This window comes from Crocuta crocuta, unplaced genomic scaffold (genome assembly GCF_008692635.1).
Source record: "Crocuta crocuta isolate KB4526 unplaced genomic scaffold, BGI_CrCroc_1.0 scaffold67, whole genome shotgun sequence".
Lineage (NCBI taxonomy): Eukaryota > Metazoa > Chordata > Mammalia > Carnivora > Hyaenidae > Crocuta > Crocuta crocuta.
The window spans coordinates 298,658-316,411 of record NW_027531896.1 but is presented as its reverse complement, the minus strand read 5'-3'; the positions used below and the strand labels follow the sequence as shown (position 1 = coordinate 316,411).

Below are 17,754 nucleotides of genomic sequence, written 5' to 3'. Positions count from 1 at the left end.
GTCAGGGTTTACAGTCATTGGAGTGGTACAGTTTTAGAGCCAAGTGCTGACAGAGGGGGGTGGGGGAGGTTTGGGCTGAAGAGGTGTTGGTCCACAGTGGAAAGGAATCCTAGCACCTAAGAGCAAGGGGTGGTTAGAGAGGACAGCAGGGGTTATAAGCACATTCCACTTCTTTTGTTATTTAAAAGATTTTTAAAAACATTTATTTATTTTTGAGAGAGAGACAGACAGAGCGATAGAGCGTGAGCAGGGGAGGGACAGAGAAGGAAACACAGAATCCAAAGCAGGTTCCAGGCTCTGAGCTGTCAGCACAGAGCCTGATGCGGGGCTTGAACCCACGAACCATGATATCATGACCTGAGCCGAAGTCAGACGCTTAACTGACTAAGCCACCCAGGCGCCACAAAAAGATTTTATTTTATTATTATTTTTTTTTAATGTTTATTCTTGAGAGAGACAGACAGAACATGAGCAGGGGAGGGGCAGAGAGAGAGAAAGGGAGACACGGTATACGAAGCAGTCTCCATGCTGTCAGCACAGAGCCTGACACGGAACTTGAACTCGTGAACCATGAGATCATGACCTGAGCCAAAGTCGCTTAACCCACCGAGCCACCCAGACTTCCCTTCTTTTGTTATTTTTAAGATCATATTTGCATGGGTTAAAATTCTTTTAGAAAGGTTTTTTTTTTTAATATTTTTATTTCTAGGAGAGAGAGAGAGAGACAGCGTGAGGAGGGGAGGGTCAGAGAGAGAGGGAGACACAGACTCTGAAATAGGCTCCAGGCTCTGAGCTGGCAGTCAGCACAGAGCCCGACGCGGGGCTCGAACCCATGAACTGCGAGATCCTGACCTAAGCAAAAGTCGGACGCTTAACCGACTAAGCCACCCAGGCACCCCTAGAAAGTATTTTTGAAGGTGCTACCTGCATGTGTTTAAACTCTTTTTATAAATGTTAATTCAAACAGCCCTTAAAGGGCACAGAGAAAAATCTCCCTCCCCTCCTGTGCTCTGCTCCTCTATTCTCTTCAGAGGCAATTTCTTGAGAATACTTCCAGAAGGATACGTTCTGTTTGTAAAGGAACATACAATTACGTATAACTTCTCTCTATTTTTTTTTTTTTTTTTACACAAATTGTACTTTCTTTTAAGATACTTGCTCTGATTCAGGACATAGAAATGTACCTCATCCTTTTAAGATAAAAGTGTAATGTCTCACTGAATGGGTGCGCCATATTTATCTAGCCAGTCCTCTGTGGCTTCTAGATGGTTCTCTCCAGTTTGATTTGTTTGCGTGCGGTGACAGTAACGCGTGAAGCGCCTGCGTTCCTACCTACCCGCTCACTTCTGTGACAGCTTCAGAGGACAGAGTCAGAAACACAGAATGACGGATTTCTTGAAAGCCGTGCGTATTTTAGATTTCAGTTGATGCTGCCAGCCTGCTTTTCAGAGACACCATATGACTTAGGGCTTCCGAGACGGCTCGGTGTCCCCGCCGCTCCGCCAGCTCGGTGTGTTACCAACTCGCTGGTCTTGCCCGTGTGACAGATAAAAAAAAACCCCTGGCATCACGTTGTAGTTTTAATAAGTATGAGTAGTGAGCGGTGTTAGGAGCCTCACCGCTGTCTTTTGCTCTGTCTTTCTCTTTCGGAGGACCATTCACGTCCTCGGCCTGTGGTTTAATTTGGATTTTCCTCCTTTTGTTGTTGTCGTGATTGAATTACAAGGGGTCTTATTATGATGGCTTCTTCATCCCTCCTCTCTAGTCCCACTGACTGCCTCTCCTTGGCTGCCCCTACCTACCCTGCTGGTGAACAGCAGTCATTCTGAAAGGTGTACACGGGGATCCTGGGATCTGGATGTATTCTAGGGCAATAGATGACGTTGATTTATATATGCGTGTCCTTGAAACCACGTAAATTGCTTTGTGCTGCAAATCACGATCTTCTTACTTTTTAAACCTGATGCTATTTTTTAAAAAGATTGATCTGACTTCTGTATGAACGCTTGGTTCGTTGCCCTGATTGCTGGGCTGTGTTCCCTCACTGGGATTATTGAATTCTCTTAACAGNCATGACCTAAGCGAAAGTCGGACGCTTAACCGACTAAGCCACTCAGGCGCCCCTTTATTTATTTATTTTAGAGAGAGAGAGAGAGAGCATGAGCAGGGGACAAGGTCAGAGGGAGGAAGAGAGAAAATTCCAAGCTGAGCAAGGAGCCCGACGGGGGGCTCGATCTCAGGACCCTGGGATCCTGACCCCAGCCGTGCCATCCAGGCGCCCCCTAACGGTTGATTCTTAGTGGCTTGGTCTACTACAAAGATGGGAGAAATGGCCTTATGGGGATGGCCTCAGAAAAGAAGGAGGATTTGAGAGATGGAAAGGAGAGTGAGGAAGGGAACAGAGATGACCGGGAACACAGCGTGAGGGTGCCATAGTGCACAGAAGTACCAGGAACATTCAGGCAGCCCCCTAGACTTCTGGGTCGCGCTTTAGGGTGTGGATGTACAGTCGTGGAAGAGGTTGGGGGTCTCAAATGCCAGTGTTGGGCCTTCCCTGGTGGCATCATGGGTGGAGGTCAGCAGGAAGTGTTTTCAAGGGCAGGAGTGATCTGGAGGATTGGGACCTTCTGTGCACAAAAACCTGAGGTCTGCGGTTCTCCTGGTGACAGAGCGGGGAGCAGTGGCACCTTCTGGAGAGGGAGAAGCAGCGGGCCTGGACACAGATGGGAAGGCATATTCATGGGCACATGGGCACACTGTTGGGCGTGCCACTGAATCTAAGCCCTGCTCATTCAGTAGAGGATTCCTGCTGGCAGTTAGGACCCTGGGCTTCAGTGAGCAGGTGACCTGTGGGGTGAGTGAGGTCACCCCGGAGAGAGTGTAGGGCAAGAGAGGCCCGGGCAGAGCAGAGCCTGGGGCAGGCACTCCCGGAGAAGTGGATGGACAGGCTGAGCCAGCCTAGGAGGCTGGGTGCACTCTCGAACTCTCCCTTTGCTGACTCCATGACTTCAGGAAGGCCTCCTCTCAGCATGGCAACCTGGGCAGGGGTGAGGTAGGAGGCCCTGCCTTCCTGGTTGCTCCCACTGCAGCCTTGGGGGAGGCACAGACCTGCAGAGGCAGACAGGAGGGAGACGGCTGCAGGCAGTGCCGGTGTGCAGGCTCTCTTCCCAGATATGAGCTCGGAGGCCCCAGTGCTGTTCCCACTGGAAGGTGCCATGCCAGGCTGCCCCTCTGTCCCTGCAGGCGAGTGTGGCTAGAGCACGGATCAGCACCTGCTGTAGAGCGCTACGAAGCCCAGGGCTTTGCTACTGTGGGCAGGGTCAGGTCTGGGCACCCCCAGGGAAATCTGGGACCTTTCAGGTGGCCCTGGGGGAATGCCTTGCTCTAAGTGTCATCATCCCCCATTATGTCACAGCGTGCCTGTTCTCTGTTCTGTGTAACACCAGAGCCTTGCATTCCTGCTACTTGGAAGCCTGAATTTCTATTCAGCAATTAGTGACTGGTCAGGGCTAATTAGCGTTATAAGGAAGACTCCCAATTCTTTTTTCAGAGTAAATGCCTGAAAGGTTAGAGTCAGCCATACAGTGTCCACTCATTTATGTATCTTGTCATGATTTTGGACAGAAGAGTTTTCCGCCTATACTGTTTTGATATTTTCCCTTACCCACACACAATTTGAAAATAAAGGAGGCATTATTTGCTTCCACGTGGTCCTAAGAAATAATATCTTATGCAATCATATGTTCGTTGCATCAGTTAATAGTTTTAAGCGCATATTCAAATAAAGATCATTAAAAATGTTCATTATGTGTACCACATACCTACTTAGGCAAGCACAGCCTTAGATTCATGGAGTCATGGAGCAGGTAGGTAATCTCTGCCCTGTAGGAGAGGGGAAAAAACTTTTCCTCTCGAGTCTTAGATTCAGCCACTGAGACAGATGTATTAAACTCACAAAAGACAGATTAACAGTAGAAAGGGGTTAGGGCGCCTGGGTGGCTCAGTCAGTTGAGCATCCCAACTCTTGATTTTGGCTCAGGTCATGATCTCACCATTCATGGGATTGAGCCCCATGTCGGGCTCTGCGCTGACAACTTGGAGCCTGCTCGGAATTCTCTCTCTCTCTCTCTCTCTCTCAAGATAAATAAATAAAACTTAAAAAAAAACTTTCTAAAATAAAACAGTATAAAGAGGTTTATTGACCTGCCCTCGAAAGCCAGCCAGAGAAGTAGCTGGCGTGTTAAATGGTTAAAAGCTTACATACCTAACTTAGTAGGGAGATGGAGGCAAGGAGAAAAAGGCTTCTATGGGAAGAACAAATAGGTTTCTGGAGGAAAGGCAAATGGGTCTTTAGAACAAATGAGAGATGAGAAAGTTTGTGATAAATGTCTGCCTCTAATGGGTGGTCTTTCAGTCTCCTTCGGGCCATAATCTTTCCTAGAGAAGGGATTTGGGAACGGTTTTATTTTCTCTTCTGGGAGTAGCTCCACCCTGCAGAAGGAATTTATGGCACCCTTATTTTCTAGAAGTTGCTGCTTCTAGTCAGGTAAGGGGAGCTCTGAGAGGACTTCTTTTTGCACCTGTCAGACCTCACACGTCTTCACCTTAAAACAGTCTTCGTAGCAACTCTGGAATTCCAAGCAGGTCCCCACGCCGACAGCAGGGAGGTCACACTGGCAGCCTCTCGAGGTGTGGGGACAGTGAGGGGTCCATAGAGTGGGCACCATTGCGGGCCTGCCCATTGTACACTAGTTCCTGCCTCCACGGGAAAGGAGGGATGAGGTTGGCAAAGAACCTCCCAGTCTTTACAGTGTGCAGAAATATCCAACCATTATTTAATTCAATATATTTAAGTGTCTAGTACCTTTGTTACTTTTGCTGATGGTAAACACAATACATACTTATTTTTTCAGATTAGATACGCACCAGAAAGAGGGTAAGAATTAAAACCCTGTGTACTTTCGCCACACACGGAGAGCCGCTGCCCACCAATGTTTGGGCATTCTGTGGCCTAAATACCCAAGTTCTTAACAACTGAGGTCATCATGAATATATAATTGGTTTTCTTAATGATATGCCATGAGCATCTTTCCACTGCTTTGAATACTGTCTAAAAATAAGATGTTAAAGGTGGCTGAGATTCACCATACGGTTCTGGGTTCTACCATAATGAATTATCCAATTCCCAGTCGTGGGTGTTGAGTTTGGGAGCGTTTTTGCCATTAGAACTGCCTGTCCCTGGACGGGAGCAGATGTTTCTGAGTGTCTGCTGGGTGTCAACGGGGCTTGGAGACAGAGGTGACTAGCCAGAACCCTACTCACTGCTTCCCTAAGGAGGGTGGACCCAGGACGAGGGTCTGGCCAGTCTGCAAGCACAGAGTTGGGAGGGAGCTGAGGAGAGGAGCCTTGGAAGGCAGTCTGGGGCCAGACCTTAGTCCCAAGGAAGAAGAGAGCCAGGGAGCCGTGGCCTGGGCAGCTGTCCATCCACGCAGGGTCAGCCTTCCGAGGCTACTGTACCTACCACAGGATTGGGCAACCAAGTCCAGGAGGTAGAAGCTTGTCATCATCACTTCCTGCCCTTTTTTGTGAAACGAGGGGCAGCCCTGGTGCCCACAGCTGGGTTGGGAGGTTGGTGGTAGTGTTACCGCTGGACTAGACTTCCTTTCCTCATCGCCCTGCCCCTGAGAGTCTTCTCCCTCGCATTCAAGGACTACAGGCCTTAGGGAGGAAGGCCCTCACCCCACTCTGCCCCCCGGCTCTCTGCTCACATCCGCAGGGGACCCAGTCATGTGGGCCAGCGCACCTATAACCAGCTAACCTGGCGGAGGGATGTTGAGGGAGGCAGGTGTCCTGTCTGTCCTCACTGAGGCCCAGGCTTGTGGAGGCTGGAGAGCCGGGAGGGAATAGGGCCTTTACTGGAGGAAGGAGCCTATGGCTGCCTGGCTCCCAGGCCTCCCTAAAGGACAGAAGTTTGTAATATAGGCACGCAGGAGCCCACTGAGATGCTTCTGGCTTCTGCTCTCACCCTGCCCAGTAGCTGGCAGCCCCCCGTAGTGAGCCGCAGCGGCTCAGGAGTTTCTAAAAGCTTTGAATTGGGAGAGAGAGTTCTGTAGCGCTGCTAGCCTGGAGAGAAGGCCGGCTCCTTGACATCAGCGGTATGCAGATGGTAACGGGGTGTAGTAAAGTAAAAAAGCAGATTTGCTTGGGTTTGGCAGTCCCGGGCTCAAATCCAGGCAGAGTGACCGCTCAGACCCTCAGTTTCCTCATCTATGGGGACAATAACACCCCATCCGCACCCCGGCCTCGTGGGCATTGGAGATACTGCTGGTGAATGTCAGCATGTGGGGGCCCTTGGTGAGGAGCAGTTGTAAGTCAGGTGCCGGTTCCCTTCCCTGCTGCCCCCCTCCTCTCACAGCCTCTCAGGAGGGCAGACTGTGCTGGAATCCCCAGAGCCCCTGGCCTGGAAGGCAGGCCCCCTTCCCTCTTCTGGGCTCAGCTTGTAAGCTGCCACCTACCTCCCTACCTGTGCCGGGCCGCTTCCTCTGCTGGCAAACAGGAAGTCACTCACCTCGAGGTAGGCAGGAAGGGGCTGCCTGGCGAGGCTGCATGGCAAGGGCTGTGGTTAGGTAGGGAGGCTGGGTGTCCTCCAGCCCTGGGGATGGGGATGGTGGGCAGGGTGGGGATCCAGGGAGGGGCGGCAGATCAAAACCCTCACAGGCAGGGGGTCGGGACAGGAGCCTGTTTACCTCCACCTGCCCTAATCCCAGGCACACAGCCACTGAGCCAGTGCCCCTCTGGGCTGTAGCTGGGGGTCCCCCATCTGGAGTTTTGCACCTAGCAGCCTTGGGAAGGAGATGGAACAGAGCTGGTGGCTGCTAGTCAGGGACTCTCTTTTTGGGATGGCAGGAACATCCCACACCCCCAGACACACTCCCGCTGCACATACCAGCCCCACTGCCCGGGAGGAAAAGGAGGGGCAGATTCCATCCCCCGTGGCAGAGTCCTCCTGAAGTGATTAAGGAGGAGATGATAAGTAGCTTTCATTCATTCATTCACTTATGAGCCAGGCCTCTGCTATACAGCCTTGGGTGCTCTAGAGGTGAGTGGGCGGTCCTTGCCCTTGACAAGGTCACATCCCAGGGAGCAAGTGGACTCATAAACACGTAGAGGAGGCAGATCACTGGTGCCCCACCTGATCAGCAGCCTTGCAGCCACCGGGAGCCGTGTGTGCCAGGATCGCTGCGGTGGTGGAGAGGCTGGGCTGCAGGGGGCAGACCCAGAGTCGGGGTGCAGGAGGTCGTCCCCAGGTCCTCACCTCCTAATCAATCCTCACATCATGGCCACCTGGCTTCAGCCACCGTCATGTCCCCTGCTCTCCCAACCCCTGCTTGTCTATAACTTGGTGTGGCCACGTTTCATGGTCACTTTGCTCCATCCTTATCGTCCTAGACTCTGTAGTGGCATTTGACATAGCTGACCACTTCCTTCTTCTAAAGTTATCTCCTCCCTTATCTTCTGTGACGACTCACTCTCCTTTGCTGGCTTGTCCCTGTTAGACTCTGTCAGCCCCCAGAGGGGCTCCTTCCTGCTGCTCACACACAGGCTCACTTCTGTAGCCCAGTCCTCCCCTCCGGTCCCCTCCAGGCATGGTTTCAGTTGCCTGCTTGAGTTTCACTGGTGTCTCATTCCTGATATTTAAAAAATTTTTTGATGTTTATTTACGTTTGAGAAAGAGAGAGAGAGAGAGAGCGCACAAGCGCAGGGGAGGGGCAGAGAGAGAAGGAGACAGAATCCAAAGTAGGCTCCAGGCTCTGAGCTGTCAGCACAGAGCCGCATGCAGGGCTCCAGCCCATGGACCAATCATGACCTGAGCCGAAGTCAGACACCCAATCAGCGGAGCCACCCAGGTGCCCTTCTCACACCTGATATTTTAAAAAGCAAACTCTGGATTTTCTCCCCGAAGCCTCATCTCCCCGACTCCATTTCCAAAGGCGCCATTTGCACCTGTTCAGCTGCTCTAGCCAGCAATCTAGAACGTGGCCCTGACTTGGCAGTGCCCTCCAAGGCACTGGCCTGCCTCCCCTGGACCTCGGGAGCCCCCAGCTGGTCTCCCTGTTGTGAGCGAGCCCTTGACTGGCTAGTGCCCGTGCAGTAGCAGATGATCTTAAAAACCAATCTGGCAGCAGCCCCTGGCCTGTCGTTTCTCCACTTCGCATGCACGCTGGCTGACCCCTGGGGACCCTGTGGGATCTGGTTCTGCCGCTCCAGCCTCGCTTCTCCCACCGTGCCCTCAGCCAGCTGACCAGCCACACTGGCTTGCTTTCTGTCCTCTTCACTCATGGAGAACTTTCCAGGCTCAGGCAAGGAATTAGACTGGCTGGCTTTTCTTCACCAGGTGTAATGGCCCCCACGGGCATGGCTGGTCTCCTGCCGCTGTCCCTGCTGTGGGCTCCCCTGGCTCCCTGCTCATTCCTTCCCCCCGCATCCATCACTGTTTACAATCACATGTTGATTACTCAGGCCACGTGTTTACCTTCCGTCACTAGATTGGAAGCTCCCTGAGGAAGGAGTCTGTGTTTAATTTCTGTCAGCAGCTTCTCGCATAAGGACCGCAGGAGGAGGAGGTGCTAGCTGGCTGGGGCCACATTCCAGAGAGGCCCTGTGAGGCGGAAGCCCGGGGGGAGGGTTTGCATTCAGGCTGAGGTGACTGCGTTTGTGGCATACACAGCTGGGCACACTGTTGTAAAATCCCGAATACAGGAAGAGGGGCAGCTTGGGGGAGGTGACGAGCCAGGCTGGCACTGCATGGGGTCTGAGGCCCTCCTGAGATCAGCCCCAGAAAGTGACCAGTGGGGGCCTAGTCTGATGGGTTCAAATATGTAAACATTAGAACCGCACCTGATAGAAGTGTTCTACGAAGTGCTTCCTGTCCCCTTACCTCCCAACGTCATAGTGATCCGGAGGTCCGGGTTTGAACTGGGATTCTTGGCCTCCATCGAATGTGGCAGCTGCGGCAGGGCCCGCTTTGGCCTCCAGCCCCTGACATGGACCCCCTCTCCTCCCTCTTCACACCGAGTACCACGCGTGCTTGCGGGGAGCAGCCTGCTACAGGTCCAAGCCCGGTCCATCCCTCCCCATCTCTCCCCATCCTCCGCTGCCCAGGGCTGCACAGAGCAGTCAGTGATGCACAGCCTCGTGGGAAGACGAGGCCATGTGGGCCTACGAAGCCAGGAATCCCAGGCTCCTTGGGTGCCCCGAGTATGGTGGAGAAGGGCCTGGGAGGCCTGTCCTTGTGGAGGAGGGACGCAGATGGCAGAGGGGTAGAGCTGGAGCGAGGCCCTCCAAACTATGGGCCAGGGTGGCCTGGGTCAGGAGGTACTCTGCTCATGGGACTTCGTGTTGCGGAGTCTCCTGGGCCCTTGGAATTATGAGGAGCTCGGGGTGGGGGCCTTGGAACCTCAGCAGGGGAGTCGGTGGTTGTTGAGGCGGGAGAAGTAGCTTGTGCAGGGGAGAAGAGGACGGTACAGGGAACATGGCTCCCCACCAGCCGTGGACACCTGGGATCTGTGTCCTGCAGACTTGGGGGGGGGGCGGTTAGCAGTGGGGAGTGTATGCCGGTTCTCGTGGTCAGACACTGAGTCCTCAGCTCTGTGACTTCCCGGCTGTGCTACCCTAGGCAGCGGCATGACCTCTCTGAGCCTGCCTCCAGTCTGTAACGGGTATAGCAGTGCTTCATAAAGGAGGCGAGAGGAGTTGGCTGAGGGGCTGGGGGTGGGGGGCCTTCGTGACCACAAGGCCGCTGTATCAGGCCCCACTGTTACCTATGAGAGAGGTGGCTGCACAAGTTCGCAATACCATTTGTGAAAAACAGGAAAAGAAAAGCTGCGGGGCCCAGGGCCCTCTGTGTCCCACCGGGTGCCCTGCGAGGGACCGCCAGCTGGGGTAGAGATGAGAACCTGGTGACAGAACCACAGGGAGGAAGGGGGTGGGGCCTGTCCACAGTCCAGGGCGCAGCACCTTCCCCTTTCTCTCCCCGGGCCCTTGACTGGCAGTTTTCTCTGAGCCTGGTGGAGGGCCCGGGGTGGGGGTGAGGGGCGGCAGGCGGCAGGGGCCCGGGGAGGGGGGCCAGAGGCAGTGGGCCTGGGAATGGAGGCCCCTGTCTTGTGGGCAGGAAGTTCGAGGTGCAGAGCAGCTAGGGAGCCCAGGGGAGGCCGCGGGGTGGGAGGGTGAGGGTGTCGGTGAGGAGAGCGGAAGTCGGAAGCACCAGCGGCCACATTCTCCACTCACCGAAAGACGGGTGTCCGGACCTTGCATCAGGAGGGCCCGCTTATCCTTTGCTGGGTCCTCTGGAGGTGAGCGAGGCAGGCCTGCTTGGGGTGGCAGCTGGGACAGAGCTGGGGCGGCAGGGGACGTGGAGAGGCCCTTGTGGGAGCTGCCGGGGCAGGTGGGCGGGAAGGAGGGCTGTGGGCCCACTGCGTGTGCACCTGCTGTGAGCCGGGCGGGGTAGCAACCCTCAGCTTCTCTTTCCTTTCTCTCTGTCCCCCTCCTCCTTCAGCCTTCCCCTCCCCATCTGGCTCTGCCTCCCATCCCTACTCTGGCTCCCACTTACCCTGGCTCAGGGTCTGCGGTTGTGAAGAGTTAAGGGGCAGAGCAAAGCTCCTCGTGGGCCTCCACCAGCCTCCGGTGACCGCTATGGCTGGATGCCCAGGGAGGGCATTTGCGGCCAGAGGCCCCAAGTGAGCCTGGAAGTGGCTGGATAGAAGGAAACCTGCCAGGCCTGGGCTTTGCGGCAGCTTTGGGTGCAGTCACTCAGAACTGGCCGTTAGGGGGCTCCCAGCTGTACCTCGCCTTTCGAGCCCCACCCTGAGAGAGGCTGGGTTAGTGCCAGGGACCCTCGTTGCTGGCTTGCCTGGGCAGCCTTGGTTTAGGCCTGTTGGCCTGACGTGTAACGGCCACCATTTTATTCTCAGAATTGTCCCTGTTAGGGACCCTCTGAGGCCTTCTGCTTGTAGTTATGATCCTCATGGTGAATGGAGTCTCAAGGAGGGAAGGTCCTTCTAGGGCCCAAGTTCCTATGGCTGGTGTCACTCAGCTGCTAAAAAGTGGGGGAGGGTGACCTGTCATCAGCAGATAATAAATACCCCTCAGGCCTATTGGGCCTTAGCCAGGTTTGAAGGAATGTGCCGCAAAGGGGCCTGACTCCCCAGAGTCCGTCACAGAGCTGCTTCTTTCTACAGATAAGGAAGCACCCAGCACGGGGATTAGAACCTGGGCTTCTGGGGGCCCCAAGAAAGGGTGAGGGTGCCCCGGCCTGGACCTAAACCCTCCTCATGGTCCTTGTCCTTCCCAGGGGCCAGCTGCTCTGGAGACACATTAGTGCTCTGCCCCCATTCTCTCTGTACCCCAACATCTCTGCCCCAACCCCTCTGCCCCCCATNCCCCCCTACCCTCCCTACACACCCATTCTCTCTTCCCTCTCTGTTCTCCCTCTCTGCCTGAGCCCCAGCTGACCCCACCGCAGGGTCCTCAGAACCACTGGTGCCTCTCTCTCTCTCTCTCTTTCTCTGTGCACATTTGCATGAAAGCTTCTTCCGTGTGGGCAGGATGTGGGGCTGCCCCTAGTCATGTCTCTCACAGGAGCTGCTGTCCTGCCCCTCCAGACAGGGAACTCCGTTACTCCTCTGTCCTCCAGGACAGCATCCCTAACCTGGCTCCTGCCTTGGGCTGCGTGGGCACAGGCTGCCTCCTAAATCCCTGGAGAGGCCAGGAGCCTCTGCTTTCTCCATAGGAAGGAAGATTTTCCAGGGCGAAGGGAAGGAATGTTGAGTCTGGAAGCGTAAAGGGAGTGAGAGACAGAGACATAGAACCCGGTTAGAAGATTCAGGGCCTACTCCGGGAGGAGCTGAGAGTCTAGGGGCCCCACTGAGAGGGTTGTCTGCGTGCTTGTTTGTTTTGGCTTCTCTAAAAGGCCAGCAAAGCAGCAAAGTTCAGCTGAGCAGGACATGCTATTTCCGAGCACCTACCGGGGGCCAGGCCAGCAGCAACTTTCAAACCCGTCCGGCTTTATCACAAATCTGTAGACTGGCTTTACTCCATCTTATTTCCTTATTTTATAGATAAGGAACCAGGTGAGGTTTTTGACCAGAGCCATGCAGCTTGTAGGTTGTAGTTAGGACTTGAGTCTAGTCTGTGAGCCTCTGAACACAGTGGGGGAGGGGTGTGGACATTCAAGGCTGCCACCTCTCCCTCTGGCAGGTTCTCTTCCCGCCCCCTCCCCTCTGTGGCCGCGCTGAACTTCAGAGTATAGGCTGTGTGCCCAAGCAGGGGGTGAAAAGCAAGCCCAACTCTCAAAAAGTACAATCCAGGTACCGACTGGTCTCCTTCTTGCCCCCAAGATGGAGGCAAAGGTGCACTGAAGCCCAGGGCGAGGTCGGATTGGGGTGGAGGGACTCATGCGCCCTGGATTCCCCAGTGATCAGCATCTGTGTCCTGCTCTCCCATCAGCCAGACCCAGCTTAGCCTCTGCAGTGCTCCCTGTGCCTGAGAGAGGGGGCGCCCTCCTCCCCCCTTTCCTTGGCCCCAGCCCCCTCCTGTTCCTTCCTCTCACTGTCTCCTGGAGCTCAAAGCATTTTGTTGGATTCCATAGAAGTTCTCCCAGAACTGAGCCTTAACCATCCCAAGCCATCGAAAGGCTGCTTTATCTTGGAGGTAACAAAACCCACCTTAGGAAGCATGTGGCAGAGGCTTTCTTCCTCCTTGGTTCTGGTTAGTGCACCTGAGATGAGCAATTTCAGAAGAGATTTCACTGAACACCAGGGCTGGGGAAAAAAAAAAGTAAACCAAGAAATTTTTAGATGCAGGGGCCCTAGATTCTGCTCCCCAGTTCCTGACCCACCTCTGTCTAAGAGGTGCTATCCTACCTCTAGGAAACTGAATCCCTTGCTCTATTCTTGACAGTTTCCATGTCAGGCTGCCCTCACCCAGGTGACTGGTGGGACGTCTTGATGGCCATGGGAAGTGACCTCACCCCTGAGGTCATCCTACCCCTTCATTCAGGGAGGAGCAGTTTTAAAAAAGGAGGAAAGAGAGGAAGAAAGGGGTCAGAAGAAGAAGGACCTTAAACTCAGTGATGTGGCCCTGGCCCAGGTGAAGTACCAACAAGGTGACTGAACATGGTGTCCTCAGGTCTTCTCTGTTGAGTTGTTGCCTCAAGCCAGGACCCTACCTCTGGGAAAGCTCTGCCCCAGGGCACTGGGCTTCCTGGGAGAAGGGAAGATATGATTGGTTCATGGGCAGAAGGAAGTTGTGAAGTCAAAATGATGCTAAATATCCTCCAAGTCTCAGTGTCTCCAGTCCTTTGGTGAGGTTGTTGAGGAGGGGCTTTCTGAGGATCTGTCCCTCCCACCCACTCATCCATCCATCCTCCATCTATCCATCCGTCCATCCATCCATCCATCCATCCATCTTTCCTCTCATTTCCAAAAACATTTCTGGAGTACCACTTCTGAGTCAAGCAAGCACCTCACCTCTATGCTGGCAGTGTGGAGCCTGCTTTGGATTCTGTCTCCCTCTCTCTCTGTCCCTCCCCTGCTTGCACTCTCTCTCTCTCTCTCTCAAAATAAAATAAAAGTTAAAAAACTTAAAAAAGTCATTTATGGGTGGGAAGAGAGAATGATACTTAAGAGAGCCACAGACCTGGGTTTGGACTCCAGCTCCCCCACTTACCAGCTGAGTTACCTGGGCACATTTCTGACATTGAGCCTTCGCTCAGCCTTATTAGTGGGGGAAATGTTACCACTCGTCTCGTTCTTAGGGTGGCTGGCAAGAAAGATGAGCTCATAGCTGTAAAGCACAGAGCTGGATCACTGGCCTATTGCAGGGGCTCAGTACATTCTTTTCGCCTGCCTCGTGGGGTGGGATTGCCAGATAAAATACAGAATGCCCAGTTATGTTTGAATTTTTAGAGAGTAAATTTTTAGTATAAATATGTCCCAAGTATGGGCAGCCTGTATGTTTATTTGCTAAATGTGGCAACTCTACCATGAAGTTGCATGCCGCCATCTTGGAACTGCCAGCCTAGAACCAGGAACACCTCCCACCGGGCTCTGTAACCCCAGGTGTCCCACAGGTGGTCCTGAACTTCTTGAGTCAACACTAACCTTTGATCCACTTGAACTGAAGTATAAGGACATGCTCTCCGCCCTGAACTTTGTAGTTGGGAGTAGATATAGCACACACACTAGTGGGATTCTGTCCTTTAGCATTTCCATACTGAGACAGGTGAACAGAGGCACAAAGAACCTGCCTTCTAGGTGCTTACATTCTGGGAAGGGGAGATAGAAGAGAACCCTGTGAGTAAACCACCCACCATCACAAAGTGGGATAAATGCTCTGAAATAGAGAGTGAGGGGTGCGGTGTAGCCAGGGTGAGTTTAATTGATTCTGAGTCATGGCCTGGTCAAAGTGCATACCTCGTCTTCATCAAATGCTTAATCTGTGTGTCTGTCTGCTTTCTCCCTCCATTCCCCAGTCCCCACCCCACCTCCCTCAAGCCCCAGAAATCTGCTCTCTTCTCTTTGGTCTCTGGAAAGCTGCTACAGCTTTTCTGATTTTTTCCCCCCTCAAACCCACTGAGGTACATCTGGTTTCTTCTGGGAAGACAAATCCAGCGACCATTTATGTCTAGCAGAGTCATGAACATTTGCCTGTATGGCTCCTTAATTCATACACACATTTATATAGAATTCTGTACCTGTTTGCCAAGAGGAGCCTGTGGGAATCCTGGCTCATACACATTGCAGGATGTCTTTTCCACTGGCGGCTGCCAGCATTTCCCAGTCCAGTTATTGGCATTTGACCATTTCTTATGAAGTGAGTTCACGAATGGGAGTAGGGGAGTTGATGTCGTCCAGGCCGAAGGCTCTCACGCCCACAGGGACATGCGCCGGAGGCTGGTACGCGTTCACACACCGTGTGTGGAGGAATGAGGACTGGAGCAGGGGTGTGAGGAGGGGAGCCAGCTAAGCACAACTAGACCAGGTCCTGGCAGGGAGGGCGGGTCAGGGGAGGTCGGCCTTGGGGTGGGGAAGTGAGTTGTAAACTAGGTGCTTCTCTCTACCTCTTCCCTCTGTCTCATAAATGGAACTCTCTGCCCAGTGTTCCCCGTGTCCTGTGGGCTGCGGTGGTGGGATCTCACCTCCTCACTCATACCTGATCATTCTCCACACAGGCTGGGGAGGGAGGTTTGGATCTGGTGAGATTGTCCAAGTATAGACAATGAGTTGTGAGGCTCACTCCTCCTTCCCCCTTGGAAATAGGACTATGGCAGTTCTCTTATTCAGCGAAGACAGAGAGTAGGAAATGGATAGTTGCTTAGGGGGACCAGGGTAGTCAGATACCACCCCTCAGGCCAGCCTGGGACTTAGGGAGCAAAGCATCTGAATCCTCAGCCTTTAACTGGGCCTGTTGGGGGAAGGGGTGTGGGGTGAAGACAAAGAACCAAGAAGGACCAAAGGCCAAGCTAGGAGATTCATAGGAGAAGACCAAGGGCAAGACCAGTGCACATCAGTTTGGTTCAGAGCATTGAATACAAGATTAAAAAGAAGAAACAGCCCCTACCTTTGGGGAAAGTACAGTCTACACAGTCATCGCCAGAACTTGGTGGCCTCGAAGGCTGGACGGGGGGGCCTTTCCCAGCGGCTACAACTTCAGGATCATGAGGCCCTAGTTCAGCAATGACAGATTCTGGCTCTGAGTGAGACATGTGGGGGATGGGCAGAGAGGTAAAAGTCCAGAAAGAGGTTCTGTTTTTGAGGGACTTTTAGGAGGATGCTCTCAAGAGGAACAAGAAACTGAAATTCATGGTGGTCCTGTGTCATCTCTGTCAGGCACCTTCCTGAAAGAGGGCACAGCGCCAAGTCATGTTTTCTAGGTGACCTTAAGCAATAGGTTAAGGTCACTTACAATAGGAGGACCCCCACCTGACCCTGGTTTTCCAGCTCTGGGGGTTCCCATTTATTGAGTGGCTAATGACAGGCCATAAAGTAGGCAACAGTGATTACACGTCAGGAGCAGGTGTGTGTTTATGTGTACCTTTGTTCCCCAAAACAGTTTAATATAGCACATAAGCACACCCAAGACTTCACATTGGAAACACGTAAGCGAGGAAAGTGAGCCAAAGAGAAAACAAGAAAAAGCGTGATGAAGCCAGGGATGCGTTCAGTACTGGAAATCTGTGCTTGAAGGGCCTGTGCACTTGACGCTGTACTTCCTGAGAGCCAGTCCCAAGAGCGAAACAGGTTGAGTTTTGAGTTTCATAGTGTCCACAGGATCAAAACCAGCCCCGTGCTCTGAAGAAGCAGGGCCACCCAGAAAAGCCATGAGTCCTCGTCCGCATGCGGAGGATGGAGACGTGTGCTTCTGGAAAGTAACCTTCGAGATCCCTCAGCTGCACCCAATGGTGCGAGTGTGGCCGATGCATTGGGCGGGTCTGAGCGGATGCAGTGCAGCCCCTTGGCGGGCACAGTGGTGTATCTCCTCCCCCTGCCGCTGGGGAGGCCCAGTGGGTTGTGGGTCCTCCAGCTGACCCTGGCCCAGTGCCCCTTCCTGGCTTCCACCTGGACCCAGGGGCATGGCTGTGGTGAGAAGCAGCCCCCTAGCCGAGCGAAGATGAGGCCCCAAAGACAGGAGCCCAGGGAGGCAGAAACAAGGCAGCCTGGACCTTTCTCTCCTGGGTGCCTGCTTCTCCCCCAGGTCTCCTCGCCTCTAGTCTTGTCTGTTTGGTCCCACATGCGTTGGTTGATGTGTGTTTTTGGCTTCCGTTGTCTTCGTGCTGTTTTGAGGCGTGTCCCCCTTCCGTTCCTGCCATCCACGTCAGTCTCTCGGTTCTCCAGTCCTAATTCCCAAGTAAAAGATCTGGTTCGTCCAGTTTATCTTTTTCAGCTAAGCCTCTGGGGCACCTTCAGCCAACAGATGGGGGTCTTTGGAGCGAGCGGTTGAGACTGGGGGTCCACGGCATGTACGGTGCACCCCTTACCCCCAGCAGGGCTGTGGATGGCAGCATCCCTTGGCCGGGGGCATGGTTGTGACAGGCATCCCAAAACACATCGAATACACTAGACGTTTGCCTCCTGGAGCCGACAGCCCTTTGCTAACCTGCATTTGCTCTGGGCCCTTCCAGGGTAGATGTGGATTCCCAGCGGCTGCCCCGGCCCCTGCCAGTGCTCCCCCTAATCCACACGATGGGATTGTGAATGTGGACATTTCTGGGGGCTCCTGAGCCACTTGTGCTCTGCATGATGGGTGACGACGGCCTCTCTGAACACCCCAAACCCATGGAATTTCTCAACCTCTGCTTGGGAGACGACCTGCAGCCCTGCCCAGGAGCACACCTGCGGGAAACGCACAGCCATCCTGACCCTCCCAAACCTTGTGTGGAACAGACCTGGTCCTCTGAGCCTCCCAATTGCACGAAGCCAGATGCTCCTCCCAGGGGCTCCAGCTCAGAGCCTGTGCACCCGGAGAGCAGCCCTTCCCAGGGGGGGCCCAGGCACAAAGCAGCACCCCCCCCGGGGTCACCTGGGAGCAGCCATCATCTGGGGAGCCCCAGGCAGAGCCAGAGCTCGTCCACCCAGGTGGTGTTCTGGGCGGGCATCCTGCAGGCCCAGATGTGCGTCCTGGACCTGGAAGAGGAGCTGGAGAAGACAGAAGGGCTCCGGGCCGAGCTGAGGTGCTGCCTCCCCACGGTCCCCGCGG

At 54.0% G+C, this 17,754-nt stretch overlaps 1 protein-coding gene across 1 annotated transcript in view; it reads left to right on the top strand.

Annotated features, from left to right (window-relative positions):
- The first annotated feature begins 10,211 nt into the window (after positions 1-10,211).
- Positions 10,212-17,754, top strand: part of PSD4 (pleckstrin and Sec7 domain containing 4) — a 22,794-nt gene continuing 15,251 nt past the window's right edge. Inside the window, exons 1-2 of the mRNA XM_077773408.1 lie at positions 10,212-10,352; positions 17,180-17,744. Of these exons, the coding sequence (XP_077629534.1) occupies positions 17,253-17,744 (492 nt within the window). The 5' untranslated portion in view covers positions 10,212-10,352; positions 17,180-17,252. The remainder of the gene's footprint in view (positions 10,353-17,179; positions 17,745-17,754) is intronic.